General features: G+C 42.5%; 1 protein-coding gene across 4 annotated transcripts in view; it reads right to left on the reverse strand.

The window, feature by feature from the left end:
• The window catches only part of creb3l3a (cAMP responsive element binding protein 3-like 3a), a 38,030-nt gene that overhangs the window by 3,674 nt on the left and 17,951 nt on the right, over positions 1-16,405 (reverse strand). For 2 of the 4 annotated variants that reach the window (XM_079506342.1, XM_079506341.1), the window contains exons 2-7: positions 7,635-7,887; positions 5,107-5,240; positions 1,665-1,766; positions 1,360-1,466; positions 922-990; positions 721-805 (exon numbers count right to left, since the gene is read on the reverse strand). In XM_079506342.1, coding sequence (XP_079362468.1) covers positions 721-805; positions 922-990; positions 1,360-1,466; positions 1,665-1,766; positions 5,107-5,240; positions 7,635-7,887 — 750 coding nt within the window. Of the gene's footprint in view, positions 1-720; positions 806-921; positions 991-1,359; positions 1,467-1,664; positions 1,776-5,106; positions 5,241-7,634; positions 7,888-16,405 lie in introns of all 4 variants that reach the window. The other 2 variants (XM_079506340.1, XM_079506339.1) reach the window with 1 other exon arrangement.

The raw sequence follows: 16,405 nt of genomic DNA on the forward strand, positions 1-16,405 counted from the left end.
TAAGGTGAGAAAATGGTTAGTTCTGAATTCTCCTTTAAGTAAAACACCAGTGTACTTTTCTCCACCACTGGCTTGTCCATTATGTCTAGAGTAGACAGACTGTCAAGACTGCCCCATGTGAAGATTGTTGTTTTGAGCAGCGGCAGTTAAATCAGTGGAGATTGGAGACCTATACACTGTAGATTAGTCCCATGTGAAGATGTCTGTGTTTTGACCGGCGGTAGCTGAATCAGTGAAGATTGGAAACGGTTGTTGGCTTTCACAAAGAAAACACATTTTCTAAGATAGTTGGAGGCTTACTTTCATGTGTGTTTACTTTTTTATCTGCTCGGCTCAAACGCACGCACGCACGCACGCACGCACGCACGCACGCACGCACGCACGCACGCACGCACGCACGCACGCACGCACGCACGCACGCACGCACGCACGCACACACACACACACACACACAAACACACACACACACACACACACACGGTACTGCACATTCATGTGTGTTTACTTTCTTATCTTCTCGGCTCAAACGCACGCACGCACGCACGCACGCACGCACGCACGCACACACACGCACACGCACACACAGTACTGCACATTCATGTGTGTTTACTTTCTTATCTTCTCGGCTCGCACGCACGCACGCGCACACGCACACGCACACGCACACACACACACACACACACACACACACACACACACACACACACACACACCACTTACCAGAACACAGGTGCCAGTCTGGGCTGGCTTGTTAGAGCTATTCATAACCATAGCCTGCAGTCTGCGTAACTGCTCCACAAGTGATCTGTGGGTAGACAGAACATTTTTTGCAATTTAAAAAAAATGAATAGAAAGGTTTTACAGACGGAACTTGGAGCAAGGAGTGTTAACATAAGAGAGGAAGTGGATAAAATCCCTCACGTGTTGCATTTCTCCAACTGAAACAGTTTCCTCTGCAGCTCCTGGTTGTGGGAATTGCAGGCAGACATCCTATAAGGACAATATCCCCAAACAATGTGGGTTATAGAGCTCAGTGGAATAACAACACAAGGGAAACACCAAGGTATAATCTTTCACTGTAATGCCATGGAAATCCTCTCAAGGACACCATGTGTCACGTTCGTCCATACAGTGTATACACATTTCATATTGACTTACTCCTCAAATTTAATTAATTTATATTAAACAAACAAACAAACAAACAATTTTAATGAAGTTGATGTTCGTCAGCCATCGATTTGTACATTGGCTCCCGTAAATTGGGCCACAGAGACTGAGATTCAAGGACTGTTTCAAGGACGATAAAAAACAACACGGCATGTGTTATATTTGCACATAATATATTCCCAGACTTCTTACCTGTTCTCCAAGCCATCGATATATTCCTTCTTTTTCTTCCGACTCTCCTGGGCAGACTGCTTATTGCGTATCTTTCTGCGAATCTTCTTGAGAACTCTCTCTTCATACTGATGAATTCAGACAAGGTAAACTAAATAATTCAGTCATTGAGAATTTGAGACTTGTTAGCACTGCAGAGTTAATTTAACATTATTTTAGACAAATGCACACAGATTTTACTGCATTCAAATTAAGGTGCTGTTGGGTGTTGTTTCTCCCCTAATTAATAATTCATAATAATTAATAATTAATCAGAATGTCTGTACCTTGGTCAGTGGTAATTGGTTGGGCAGGGTCACACCCTCCTTGGCCAAGAGCTTCTTCTCGTCCTCATTGAGAATCAACTCCTGGGAGGACTGCTGAGATGGCTGTGGAGGCTTGCAACAGGACAGGAATACCAATATGCAGAATATCAGAACTGCCTGATTGAACGTCTCTCACTCGCTCTCTCTGACCCCAACCATCACAACAATAAACAACAATCTAGTACATTCACTGGTGACTTGTATTTATTTATTCTGTGATTTCAATCTGTGTTCAGATAAAATCACCCATCATATTACTAAAGTTTCTCACAGCGAGTCGATGTGACAGTGTTAGCTTGCATATTATTGTTCTTTTTACCGCTCTGTTTGTATTACATTATTTTGGGAGCATTAAGACGGTATGAACCAACACAAACGGGAAAAGAAACAACTAGAAAACGTGCCCCTTGGGGCACAGGTCTCCACCAGGCCAGGTCAGGTTGTGGCCTCCTGGTGGTGCTATAATAGGCCAATGTGAAAAGGGTGCCATTTGTTCTTACACCATTGATGGCAATTGGATGATTTGAGGCATTTTTTTCCAAAAAATGTGTTTTGAAAACATCCACCTGTTGGTGGCGCTATAACAGGCCAATGTGAAAAGGGTGGGATATATTCCTCAGCCTAGTAGGAAAGTCTGTGAAAGATTTCACGTAAATTGAACGCTGCGTTCATGATTTGAGGCTTTTTGTTTCAAAAGGGCCAATCCTGCAAACTTTGAAAGCCAATGTTAGCCAATTAGGATGGAATACAAAATACCGGACAGATACATCTTGAACACATGACTATAGAGATAGTGTGTAACGATTTGCGGGATTTTTGGACAGAATCTGGAGAAACAAAGAAATTGTTTTTCAAAAGTCGGCCTCCTGGTGGCGCTATAACAGGCTGTTCTGGAAATTCTGGGGCAGAGGATCAACGTTGGCATCCAGGGAGTGTGTGTCAAATTTGGCATCGACCGGGTTAACAGTGCCGGAGTTCAGCTGTTCACAGACGGACGGACGGAGTGAAAAACACTCTCTCCCCATGCCTTCGGGTACTCTCTCCCCATGCCTTCGGGTGGAGACAGGTACACAGCTAGCTTATACAGGTTTCACTGCCACAAACACAGCCTCAGTTTGTCTCCAATTCAGACAGTAAATCAAGACATAGAGACATACTGCAGTCTGCAGCTATAATTGGGGCATTAAGAGTTGAATCCTCACCTAGGCAGTGTTGTGGACACCGCCGGGGGGATAGATGCTGACATAAGAAGCAGAATCAACAAGATTATAGCCTAAGCCTAGTATTGTTAAATAGCGTATGAGAGTTTTAGACACAAACACAAAAGTAAACTTAAAATAGTCAGACAATCTTTACTGCACACTAGCTAAACTAAAAAGTTTGCTTTGGACGAATTAATCTGTTCTTTGATGGAGGAGGAGGCATTCTTCTTGTGTGCAGAACCTTAGAGACGGCACCCGAGTTCTCCTCTCATCCACTTGCCTTAAGTTGCTCAAAAGCGCATGAGGCGATTTCACTCCTCCTTCCGAGTAGGAACAGAGTGCATTCTGGGATGGATTGGGCCCAAACACATGAACGCACTGCCGTTGACTATCAGTGCGTTCACGTATGAAACAGCGTTCACGTGTTTCAGCTTTAGAGCACCAAAGTCTGACGTCACTTTCAGTAGAGGGCGCCTATACACAGGTCCATGTATTTTTTTATTTGCAGTGAAATCTCCATAGGGCGATTTTAGGTCGCTTCATATAAGAACTGTGTTTGAAAAATAAACCGACCACCCCGGCCTTTCTGTCAGGGGAGTGGCTGTGCGTCGTTAATGATGTCCATTCATATTTGATACAGCCAGTTTCTGGAGAAAATGGAATTAATGTGGCCGCAAAAGCCTTGAAACTACATATGAAGGCAATGTCGCTGCTAATATACGTCATGCCCAGCTGTCAACACATTGCGTTCCTGAGATTCCTCGTTGACGTAAGCACAACTGGTGGTGACTCGACTCGTACTAACCACGAAACATTAAATATCAATAAAATAAAAATAAAAATAAACGTAATTAACATTCAGTTTCTGTTGTGCGACGGGCAGATGTAGCCACCTTGCCTACCCAGAAATGTGGTCTCTGGGTTTGTTTGAATCATTTCTAATGCTTATTTTGTTACTCTTTGGGTATATTTGTACAGTTCCACCTTCAGTCGATGCTTCATATCCATATGAGTGAAAAGGCCGGGGTGATCGGTTTATTTTTCAAACACAGTTCTTATATGAGGCGATCTAAAATCCCCCTATGGAGATTACAATGCAAATAAAAAGTACACAAACCTGGGGACTGACGCCCTCTACTGACAGCGACGTCAGGACTTCGGTGCTCTATAGCCTAATGCTGTAAGTGTGCATGCTTACCGTATAGGCTACGTGCGCTCAGGTACAGTTAAAGCTGTCCTGTTGTTATGCAAAGTAGTAGCCATTTGATTCAGCACGGTACTTGACACGGCGTGAAAATAGGGGGAGGGGCGTAAACCTAGACCACTGGGTGCTTGATGCGTCTTGGAAAGTCTGGTGACGCACTGGACGCAAGGTTGATTAGGTGCGTCTTCTCTTGAATCTAGGGGGGCGCGTTCTAGCGTGCACGCACATGCACCGTTCCGTCCCTACACGTGCACGTCACAAAATGACTGGTACCACGGCGTGGTACTGCGTTCTACGAGCATGACACCACTGGGCTAGAGTGGTGTTTAACATGCTCAGGAAGATCTGGAGCTCAAAGAACATCTCCACCAACACCAAAATGCACATCTTTAACTCCAGTGTGAAACAGCTGCCGTTGTTTCACATGATGCTGTATGGAGCTGAGACTTGGAGAACAACTAAACTCACACAGGCTGCAAACATTCACCAACACATGCATCAGGAGAATTCTACACATCTGGTGGAGGGACAAAGTTAGCAATGTGGTCCTGTGGAAAAGTACAAGCCAGGATCCCATTGACCTACAGATCCGAAAGAGAAAGTGGAGTTGGATTGGCCATATACCTCAGAAAACCTGTGACAAATATCACCCGACAAGAAACGAGGTCGCCCCAGGAACAGCTGGAGAAGGAGCATCGATACAGAAATGGCAGAGAGCAGTGACGTAGAGTCTGTGGGGGCCGGGGGGGGGGGGGGGGGGGGCGGGGGGCGGCACGGGCCCCCCATGAGGATTATGAAAACTATTCGTCCCTGGCAGAGAGTGGGCTCAACTGGGGAGATCTCGAAAGAACGGCTAAAAGCCGAGTGAAATGGAGAACATTTGTCAACGGCCTATGCACCCTAGAAGAGAAATTAAAGGCTTAAGTCAAAGTAAGTGAAGTGTGAATGGGTGTGCATCACAGAAAGTCTTCCACCCAAACCAACAGAATAGACTTACTGGCTCTGGTGTGCCCGACAGAAGCAGATCCTTCACAGTAAGCGGGACACCGGAGGACAGATGGGGTCTGTGTACATCAGAAGGACACCGCGTGTCTCTATGCCTGCCTGGGAGAAAGCTAGGTTCCCAGCCATCTGCAAGGAAACAGGCACGCACGCACGCACGCACGCACGCACGCACGCACGCACGCACACACGCACACACGCACACACGCACACACACACACACACACACACACACACACACACACACACACACACATCCATTTATCCACAGACAATCATGCACAGCTGTCACTCTTGTGTGTACTTCTGTCCTGTCTTATCATATATTGTCAGTCCCCTGTGAGATACAGGCAGTCAGTCATATAATGGCACAAAGCCAAAGTCATTGTGATGTGCAACTTTTCCCAAAATAATGACTTGGTAGGCTATCTCTAGCACAGGAAGGATGCAAAGTGTCCGTCTTGGAATTGGAAGGTTCTGCTTTGATCCCCGGCTCCATGTGTGTTGAAGTGTCTGTCGTGGATTTCTGGATCAATCAATAATCAACGAGGCAATGTATAGGAGTCGAGACAATATTCTCAGGTGGTGATGTATGCTTTATGTACCATGGGGAGAAGTACAATATCACTCAGGTAAGTGTTCTTAACTTTCTACCAAAAGCACACTGGGCCACAGTGGAGACATTCAAGGCCCCCACAGCCTAATCAAATAGCACATGTATTATAAGTATCATAAGTGATATAAAGGTTAGATATAAGCAATCATATAAATTCTTCCTCATGCCCTTTAGCAAGATATGGAACCCCCTAACTGCTTTCAAGGTCGGTGCACCATCAGTTAGTGAATGGGTGAATGTAATCCACATTGTGAAGTGCCTTAGAGAGACATGCTATATACAGTAAATGCACCATTGTCCATTATGACCTGGTACCATAAATCGTCTAAATATTTGTATCTCAAAATGAGTTAATAAACGTTGACATACTAATGTCAATATTTTTGGGGGGACAGAGTGGCATTCCACGTGCGGTTACACCGGGGCTCCACCGGGCGCGTCAGCGTCGCGTCTCCGTCAGGGAATGTTCCCTTTTTAATCAATGAAGGGTGGCTCCAATGCCCGCGTTGCGTTGCGTTGCGTGACTGCATTAAAATTGCCCCGGTTCGTTTTTTGACGCACGCGACAGAGACGCAACGCGTCCGGTGGAGCCCCGGCGCTAGGGTTAGTAATGCGGGAAGTTGGAATGGCCATGAGTCGGTATAGCAGGCTTCGGAATTAAATCTCACTGGCATGGCCCGGGCCGGCCTAGTGGTCCAGGCACCTTGACTGGTAATCAGGCAGGACAGTGTGTCGTGGGTTCGAGTCCCGATCCAAAACAAACTTTGCTGTGTGTCTTCCCCCCATCTCTCTCCCCGTTTCCTGTCAACTTACTTTGTATCTATCAATAAAAGGCAGAAAAAGCCAAAAAAATATCTTCCATGCCATTGCCATACCATTATACAACTATGCAGAAAGATGTGAATATTGAATATTCCTGTATATCTTTTCAATTTCAATCAGTACATTGTGCTGTGGTGCTGTGGCCTGCCTTTCATATCACACCTGCATGCAAATCATGCAATCATAAATACAAATTCTATACCCCTAAGGAAAATTACTTTAACCACCTTCTGTGCGTGTGTGTTTGAGCCAAGAAGATAAAAAGTAAACAGACATGCCAGATGAGTCAGTCTCAAAGAAAAATAAAATATGCTTTCATTTTGAAAGCAAAGCATTGCGAGCTTGTAGATAAACAATCTTTCCATGAATACAGATGTGCGTTGAGAATATAACTTGCTCATTGGTTTGCCTTGGGTACCAATAGTTTGAAAACACCACTATGTTGTTAAAGGACAACTTTAGTTTTTTTCAACCAAGGTTCATGTTTTAGGTTGTTATTAGAGAAAGTAAAAGATGAGTTTTTTGCTGCTTTCTTTCGTTTTAGGGATTTTAGCTGTTTTTGACAGGGGGGCGGGGGCATTCGAGCATGGGGCTAAATAGTAAATATGTATTGTTTTACAAAATATTATGGCAATTTATTTTTTTATTATTTACTATAGTCCTACTAGACCCCAGGAAATTACATCTGGCCACAGAAGATCACAGGATCTACTGAATGTGAAGGAGGCCTACTGGGGGGAAGCCACACTGTGTGTCATAGGCTCAATATGCAGTTTGACACATTCAGTAGATCTTGTGATCTTTTGTGGCCAGATGTAATTTCTTGGGGTCTAGTAGGACTATAGTAAATAAAAAATAAAAAATAAATAATAATATTTTGTAAAAAAATACATATTTAGCCCCATGCTCGAATGCCCCCGCCCCCCCTGTCAAAAACAGCTAAAATCCCTAAAACGAAAGAAAGCAGCAAATGAAAAAAAATTAACACTCATCTTTTACTTTCTCTAATAACAACCTAAAACATGAACCTTGGTTGAAAAAAACTAAAGTTGTCCGTTAAATATATCCTGTACATGAATACTTACTGAGATCAATAGAGAAGTTAGTCTCTAAGTCAGCTGTGGTCTGCGGCTGGGGGCTGACATACTGGGGCTCGCCAGGGGGGGTTTCAGATCGCTGGGGACTATCCATATTATGGTCTGAAGGAGGGTCCTCACTGATGCCACTGTCACTGGGAGAGGGTGACCAGAGAGGGGACCCCGACACAGAATCATTGCCATTCAGGAGGACTTTGATAAAGTCATCTTTTATATCCTCTTGTTCAGCTGGCGGCAGCATCTGTTGAGTACAAACACCAAGTTTTAGTCTCTGTAATCTACTTCAGAAAAGTGGTGGAGAGACAGGGCTGCATTTTAAGATAGCTACGTATACCGATAACTATAATGATAAGATACGATAAGATAGCTATACCGATACCTATAATGTGGTAGTAATGCTGCAAGTTGGAATGGCAGCAGGCTTCGGCATGCCGGTGAAAGTTTCAGAAAGTTTCTCATTATGAAGAAAGATTTCTTCCTTTCATTAAATCTCACTGGCATGGCCTGGGCCGGCCTAGTGGTCCAGGCACCTTGACTGGTAATCCAGCAGGACAGTGTGTCGTGGGTTCGAGCCCCAATCCAGAAAAACCTTGCTGTGTGTCTTCCCCCATCTCTCTCCCCGTTTCCTGTCAACTTACTTTGTATCTATCAATAAAAATATCTTGGGCTTTAGTCTCTGTAAGTGGTGGAGAGACAGGGCTGCATTTTAAGATAGCTATACCGATACCTATAACCTATAGATTATGTCAACATCATATTGTTGCTACATTAGGAGATTTGTCAATTGTTCTGTTGGCTGTGAAACTGGGAAGTTTAAAACAACAACAATATTGTTGTTGTTTTTCCACACAAGGAGACTAGGTATGTAGGAGAAAACAGCCAATGTAGATGAAATAGAAGTGGGTTTCATTTACAAAAAATATATTTAGTATATATTAAGTATTTGAGGCCCAACTTGTGGCCCACCCATCTGACCATTTACAGTAACATGGCAGCCTAGACGAACCCATGGAGCAGTGACCTGTAGGCCAGGTGTAGGCAATCAATACTGAGGTATCAAGCTGCACTTAATGTGACACCTCAGCTATCGCTATGGCTGCGTCCAAGACAGCCCTCCGTGGATTCGTCTATCCATGTTTTTCCCTGCCAACGTACTGGGGCTCCTTGTGTGTGTGCTTTGCTTCCTTCAGGCCGTGTTGACTTGTTTTTTCTGTAAAGTCACTTGCAAATGAATGATTGGTAGTGGCTGGTTGATGTTTTTTTGGGCTTGATTCTAAAGTGTATAGTAGTTGCTTATTTGGGCTTGCTTCCACATTTCTTCACATCAAGGAACCCCAGATTAATATGTAATTGTCCACAGACATCCATCTGAACATACATACTTTGTGCATTTTTTATTAAAAGGTTTTAAAAATATTAAAAATATTTAGCTTTATTCTCAATGTGTTTTAAATGTGTTCACAATGTGTCGCTGTGAGCTTGTAGATCAGCTCTTTTCATTTGTGCTTGTTTTCATAGACCTGGCCACTTGTTTCTCTTTCAAAACTGGCAACACAGCAAGAGAAAGAGGAACTTATGCACACACAAACGCAATGCACTATGGGCTGTAAGAAAAAGGTGAATAGGGTAGCACAGTTAAGTGAGTTAGTCTAAAATGGGGCCAAGCCGATCAGTTGCCATGGATGAGGAGTACCCCTATACAGAGTAGGCTAAATGTGGTAGTTGTTGAGAAACATGAATACAATAAGCACCAATAACCTAAATTGACATAACCTAAATTGCAACAAGAAATAGTATACAAGCTAACAACATGACACGATGTGACACATTGTCAGCTTGTCAATCGGCTATTTTCAAATGGCCGACCTATAGTTATGGTGGTTAAACAAATTTTGATGCCATGTTGTAAACTCATGTTCCTGGGCACCCCGTGGTCTGCAGAACCTCCTCAAGGACCCCTGGACTAATACAGTCGGTCATGGTGACCCACACGGCAAACAGGGGCTGAAGCAAAGCAAATACCTGTGGGTAGGTCACATGCATGTTTGGATCCTGAACCTGGAATGGCCAGGTGAGCTGGTTGCCATGGTGCTCTGGCTCCTGGTATAGGATTCCATCTTTCTGATCAAACAGCCAATCTAGCAGTTCGATGCCTTCACAACCCTGGAACAGCATGTCATTATTGAACGCACTTGACTACCCAACCACAAACTCAAACATACCAACAGGACATAGAGGAGACTGAGGTTATAAATGCAATCATGCACAGTGCACACTGTGAGACGTGACTTCTCTTTTATTGCCATCATTTCACCATAACGCTCCCTGTCAAGCCTGTAGGCCTACTGTACAATATGTTCCAGCAATCGGTGGGGACGTCTGTCAATCACAGGAAGCAATTCTCATCATGCAATACCTCCCTGTACAATGATCGAATACATCTGCCTCTTAATTCCTGAGTTGTAAAAATACAAATCAATAAGCACTTACTGTATCTGTATATGATTATATTTACGGTCCAGCCTGAACTTTGATCTATGGTACATATACGGTACCACCAATTTCTACTAATCTGATAACCTGAAATTGTCAACTACCATCATAACACAGAAAAACTAAGAATGACACAATTCTGCTATATGCCCCCCCTTGCTGTACCTGGTCTGAGAAGTGGTCCATAGTTTCACCGCTTGGTTGTCACCCCCAAAAAGAAAAGACAATGCAAATCCAATCAAACAATCACATGTTCTATGTGGGACAGTTGTTCTGTCCCACTGTGCTACTCAGGTCCAAAGTTTAACCTCCAACTCAGACAACTCAGACACTTCAATGCGTTCCCATTGGCTACATGCACAGACTCATCTGATTGGTAGTCCAGAGTGTAGATCTAAAGTAGTTCATGAGGTAATGGAGGATGTTAAAAAGCCTGATTTGTACTTGCGATGCGACATGTGAGCTTGCAGATCGTCTGTTTTCCGTGCACGGCACGGCACACAAGCAAGTACAATATGGCGTAAGTCTGCCTTAGTGTGTACATTGTACCATATTTGGAAGGGACTTTCTCTTGTTTTGTTTGACAGGTTGACAGCTTCAATGATCTGACATCTGACCCTTGGCATATTGACCAAACATTGACCATCTTAATATGGTGTTTAAATTAAGGCTAGAGCAGTTACACAGTGTGACATAATGTGTGAGTAGTATTATTACAGTAATAACTACAAACTCATTTTAAGTGCAACATTAACATTTAACCGCATGTTTCCTTATTTAGGTTTCTGGCCATACTTTCATTGTCTTTAATGAGGTCATGAGATGCATTGTGTTCTTTAATAGGTGAAGGATGCAATAAATTGGAAAATGTATGTCTTATATCTACTGTTTTATAATACCTGTTTACAATGTTGGTTCTTTTAACCTTATACTGTGCTATTATTTATACATTTTTAATAAATAAATAAAAAGTGGGGTGAACAGTGGCCTTATTTTGATGTAGTAAGTAAATGCTCCAATAACGACTAGCTTTTGTAACTGAGGACATGCAGGTTGCTCTCGCTTTTATTTCCAGACAAGGACACACGTCATTATCTTGTTTCAGAACAGGCTTTCTTATATATTTATACATGGCCAAACATCAATAGCAGGCGACACAAACACATAATAAGCTATATTAAGAGTTGTCAGTGTCACAGACCACAGACAGACATTTGCTGCTGCGTACACGATCTCTGACTCATAACAAGCACACCTTCCTCCTGTATTATTCTGTGTGACCTCACTGCCTTGTCAAGTCACTTCACTCTGGGATTGCAGCCAATAACTGTGATGGTTTTTCATTGGAAGAGGGGTTTTGTTATCATTATGGCTTCAGTATCTGATGGGGAAGGATTCCAAAGGGCAAAGCACTGCCATAGTGCTCCCATAAACCATTTCGGAACACTATTAGAATGTATTAAAATTATTATAATAATCAATCCCCTGACATAGTGTTTTTATTTGTATTTATTTTTATCCATGTGTTTTAACAGTGAGATTTATTTTGTATATGTTATTGTTCTGCCCTGTTGTCTATCTCAGATGCTCAGTGTTGCTCAGTGTCCCCCCCCTATGGGTCAGACAATCCCCACTTTGAGAACCACTGGTGTAGCTTGTTTACAGGACTCCCTCTAGATTACATAATCGTGACCTTTAGATAACACTAGATAACACATTTAGATAATTCCTGTCGCCTGGCTGCTTAATGGATTTCACTAGCAAAACCTTGGGGGCAGGGGGTTCATGAATATAAAACTGATATTAAGTCAATGTGTCACTAAAATGTCATTTATATACTGTATGTTGTGGTGAGTGATTCCTACTGTCCACACTGTCCACGAAGCTGGCGGGTCAAGTCTTTCGCTTTATAGGAATGTTTCATGTTTGTCATTATCATGTCAGCTTTTCCAACTTAAAGTAAATGTTCTACCCAAAATACAATGCCCCCCCATTGTATCATAATAATCAAACTCAATGTACAGTATTGTGAGCAGCTGTGTTTCGATTAGAAAGTCTTTGAATTGGCCTCTCGACATTTCCATTTTCACATCGGGCCATTTTGCTCCTGCGTCATATGATGAATATATACGATGAAAATAGACAACATGTGAATATGGTCAATTATATTCAAGATTCAATGTGCATATATGTACTAAATACAGCTGTGGCAACATAAGCAGTGAAAAGTCTACCTACGGCAGCCTCAACAGTATAGACAAATATAAAAACCTACAATAAAATGGTCATACAGTAAATTGCAAAAAATCTGTGCAAATATTATATAGCCTATAAAAAAAAAGAAAATAGCATCTGCACAACCGTAGTAGCCTGGTTAATAAACCAGACCGAATCAGCCGTTGGCAAAAAAAAGTTGCCTACCAGCGGATTACGGTCTGGCGAGGCTCAGTAGCACGCCTCTTTCCTACAGCAGAGAACAGGTCGGACCAATCGGGACACGGTATGCAATATAGGCGGGCTTTGGTACAGTGACGTTCAATGCTTGAGACCTTTGACTGACAGTAGCTCTGACCAATTGCGTCGAAGAGAAAATGTTCCCCGGGAAATGAAATCCAAGTGGAGCCAGCCCAGACTGATATACCGCGACAGTGTTGTGTGATATTAGTCTGGTTTATTAGCCAGGCTACAACCGTAGTGCAGTATAATACTGAATTTAGGGACAGTGAAATATTGGAGTTTACTTTTCTGAATGACACTAATCCTAAAATATTTTATTTTAGGATTAATTTACTGTACAGTAAGTACTGTATCAAAAGACAACTGGCTATGCCTATAATTGCACACAGAGATTTGAAAGACTTCTCTGTGTGCAAAGGTGAGTAAAGCAATATGTGAGTATTGATGTATTGAAGAGCAGACCAAGTGAGCCGATCCCTGTCAACCAGAGTCGTATACAACTCCGTTCATTTCATGGGGCCAGTCCAATGGCAGCTCTTCGACTTCTATTGGCAAAGAGTGACAGGCCTGAACCGGAAGTTTACGGAATGCATTGGAGTCTATGGGCTTTAGAGTGACAAACAAGTTACAGTACATGAACCACGTGACCGGGCTGTTTTCTGTCCCCTCATTGGCAGAACTCTCCTTTCGATGGCTCTGCTGTCAACCAAGTATTAGTTTACTGAGTGGTTTAAACCTGGTGCCCCTATTTTGGGCAGGTCGTTATAGAGACGAACATTGTCACAATGCATCACAATGGGATGGGTTGTGACTTGTGAGCTTGTCGATGGGGTGACATGAAACTGAAAAAGACGTGGTTAGAAGTGGTTATCAATACATGCACAAACATTAATCTTGTTTTCCACTTCCCTGAATCACAAACCAACTTGAATTTATTTACTGCTTCACAATAAAACCTGTCACAAGAAAGCAGTTCAAGAGAAACGTTATTATACAGCAGGGGTCTGCAACCTTTTTGAAACAAAGTGCCATGTTTTTAGTTTCTAGATAGTCAGTGTGTCACTTTAATTTAACACCACACCACAATTCCAACATGTTTTGATTGTCTACTAGTACGAATATAACCTTTAACCTTTTTAAATATTCTTTCACATTGTTATAATGACTCATTAGACTCAGAGCAGAGCCCTCCTATCTCCCTCCCCAGTCAGAGTTCAGAGTTTTAATGAATGTAGAATGATGTAATTTACATACAAATATGAGTGAATTCATTTATTTGACTACATTTTTGTAATTGTTTATTTACCGGCAATTGGGTTTTTTTATGCCAGTGTGCCAGTGATCACCCTCCTTTGTGCCAAGGTTGGCACCAGTGCCAAAAGGTTGCCTACCCCTGTTATACAGCAGGGGTTCTCAACCCGTGGGTCGCGACCCCTCGGGGGGGTCGCCAAATTATTTTAGGGGGTCCCCAAATTATTTTCCAAAAAATATATATATATATATATATTTTCACGATTTTTCAAAAATATCAGACCTACAAGCTCGTAGCGCGCCACTCGGTGGCGCGCTATGAGCTTGTAGATCTGCTATTTTTCAATAGCTAAATTATAACATAATGCTTAAAACACCAAAAGGGGTTCCCGCCCAAAATGGGTTAAGGTTATTGTAGCAGTCAATTTATATTGGGGGTCGGGAGGGGGCGGGGCGGGGGTCCCGAGACATTGCCAAAGCATTTCCAGGGGTCCCCGGCCAAAAACGTTGAGAACCCCTGTTATACAGCATTGAACAGCTGCCAAGGGGTTAACCATGGCTGACTGAAACTCAAACCTAATTGGATTTACAGTGATATTTGTGTGTTCAATATTTGTTGAAGAGCATTGGTACACATACAGTATTGATTGATTGAGATTGATATTGACAATGATTACATACAATATTACCACCATCTATTCTAAAGGATAAAAACACAAGAAAGCTGAGTGCATGTGAGTACAATAAGCTCAGTGGTGCTACATCTTGTGAAATTATCATGAATGTCGCTAACCTTAGAGAAGTAATTATGAAGATATCTCGGAGTGACCTTTTTACATATCCTGTGAACCACAGTTTTATTAAATGAAACTCTCTCATCCACACTGAGCCACTTGACGCTATTAAAATGAGCAGGGAGAAGGTGTGTTCTGGGGTGGAGTTTTAGGATAACCCTAACTAGTGTATTTTGTGAGGTCTGTAGCTTATTTTCCAAAGGTGCACAAAACAAATTGGACCAGAGCCCCTGCCAATATTTCCAGAGCATTTTTATTTGAGAACAAGGATGTTGTAGCAAGGAACTTCACTCTTTGGTTAACCGTATTTATTCCCTGCAGTGCCATACTCTCTCCGGATAGGTTATTGTCCAATATACAGCCAAGGTAGCCTACTTCATTGAATCTTTGGCAGAAACTTCAAAGTCACCAACTACAACCCTGAACTCAGAGGACTTATTTATTTTTGTTCTAGACGCAAAGAGAATCAACAAAATTTTGCCAAGATGTAGAGACAGCACTAGCCAGGAGCTAATTTGGAGTAGCTCTAAATTTAATCGGAGTTCCCAGAAGTTTTTCGCCAGCTCCCGCATTACAAACCGGAAGATACAGATCATCGTCACAGCTGACTGCATGTCATTAATGTATAGTCAAAAGTACACATGATGTCCTAGCTCAGCAGTACCAGGCATTGATATTAGATAGCAATAGCCTGCAATCCATCATCATACCCTGCATCTAAAACACTGTATTCCTCCTGGTGATGGATGGCCACTATATTACAGTAAACGCATGACAACCCATCATGGTCTGCTCATATAGAGACTCTGTAACTGTAACACATTCTCTGTATCACGTCTTCATATTGCTACTGCGGTCTTGTATTCATTTGCAAAACATGCTGTGTTTCATGCCCGCTAGGCATATGGGCTGATGTTCATGTGTGGCCACCTCTGACTGAAGGCTATAATTAAGGAAGGGCAACAGTGACCGTATGACTGACAGTGCTCGGTTTGAAATATTAATCTGAACTTCTGAAGGGGTCTGGAGACATTCAGGATCCTACTTGACTTCCCAGGATTACAACCACACTGACGGAGGCGAGTGCACTATAACTATAGGCCCTACATGGGAAGAGCTAAGCATGCATAATGGATGAACTGGATCGGCTGCGTGCCTGTTGTCTGTGTCGATATGTTAGTTGACATAGCCTTATTAATTTCTCATTTAAAAACGCTGGTAGACAGCATTTCAATTTCAGAGAATCTAAAATGTAGATCAGGTCAAGGCATTTTCATAATTGAAAGTTATACAAGAGTATGCAAATGTGGGTCTTGCATCCTGTTTAAACAATACTTTGGATTTCCTTTAATAAGCCATCCAGCCAACAACATCAGTTATGGGCATGCCAGTGTGCCCATACCTCCTTTCACACCGTGAGACCTCTAATATGGTATGCATGATGTGGAATAGAACTAGAACTAGACCTGAAGAAAGAAAGAAAGAAAGAAAGATAGAAAGAAAGAAAGAAAGAAAGAAAGAATCACTGACAAATTACTGCATTGGGATGTGATTCTAATTTGGTCCTGCCATAATCGCTCACATGACAAGATACACCATTCAGTGGATGTTTTAATGAAGTCGGCCTATTGGTAGCCGGATTAGCCGAGCTCTGGAAATGAGAATTTATTTCACTGCACTTCAGAGAAAGCAAATTAACTATTGAGTTTTCCATATGTATTGATCAGCGTCTGATTCTGAGAAACAGCAGCTCTGGAATGGGAT

The sequence above is a fragment of the Electrona antarctica genome (genome assembly GCF_951216825.1).
Source record: "Electrona antarctica genome assembly, chromosome: 7".
NCBI classification, from domain to species: Eukaryota; Metazoa; Chordata; class Actinopteri; order Myctophiformes; family Myctophidae; genus Electrona; species Electrona antarctica.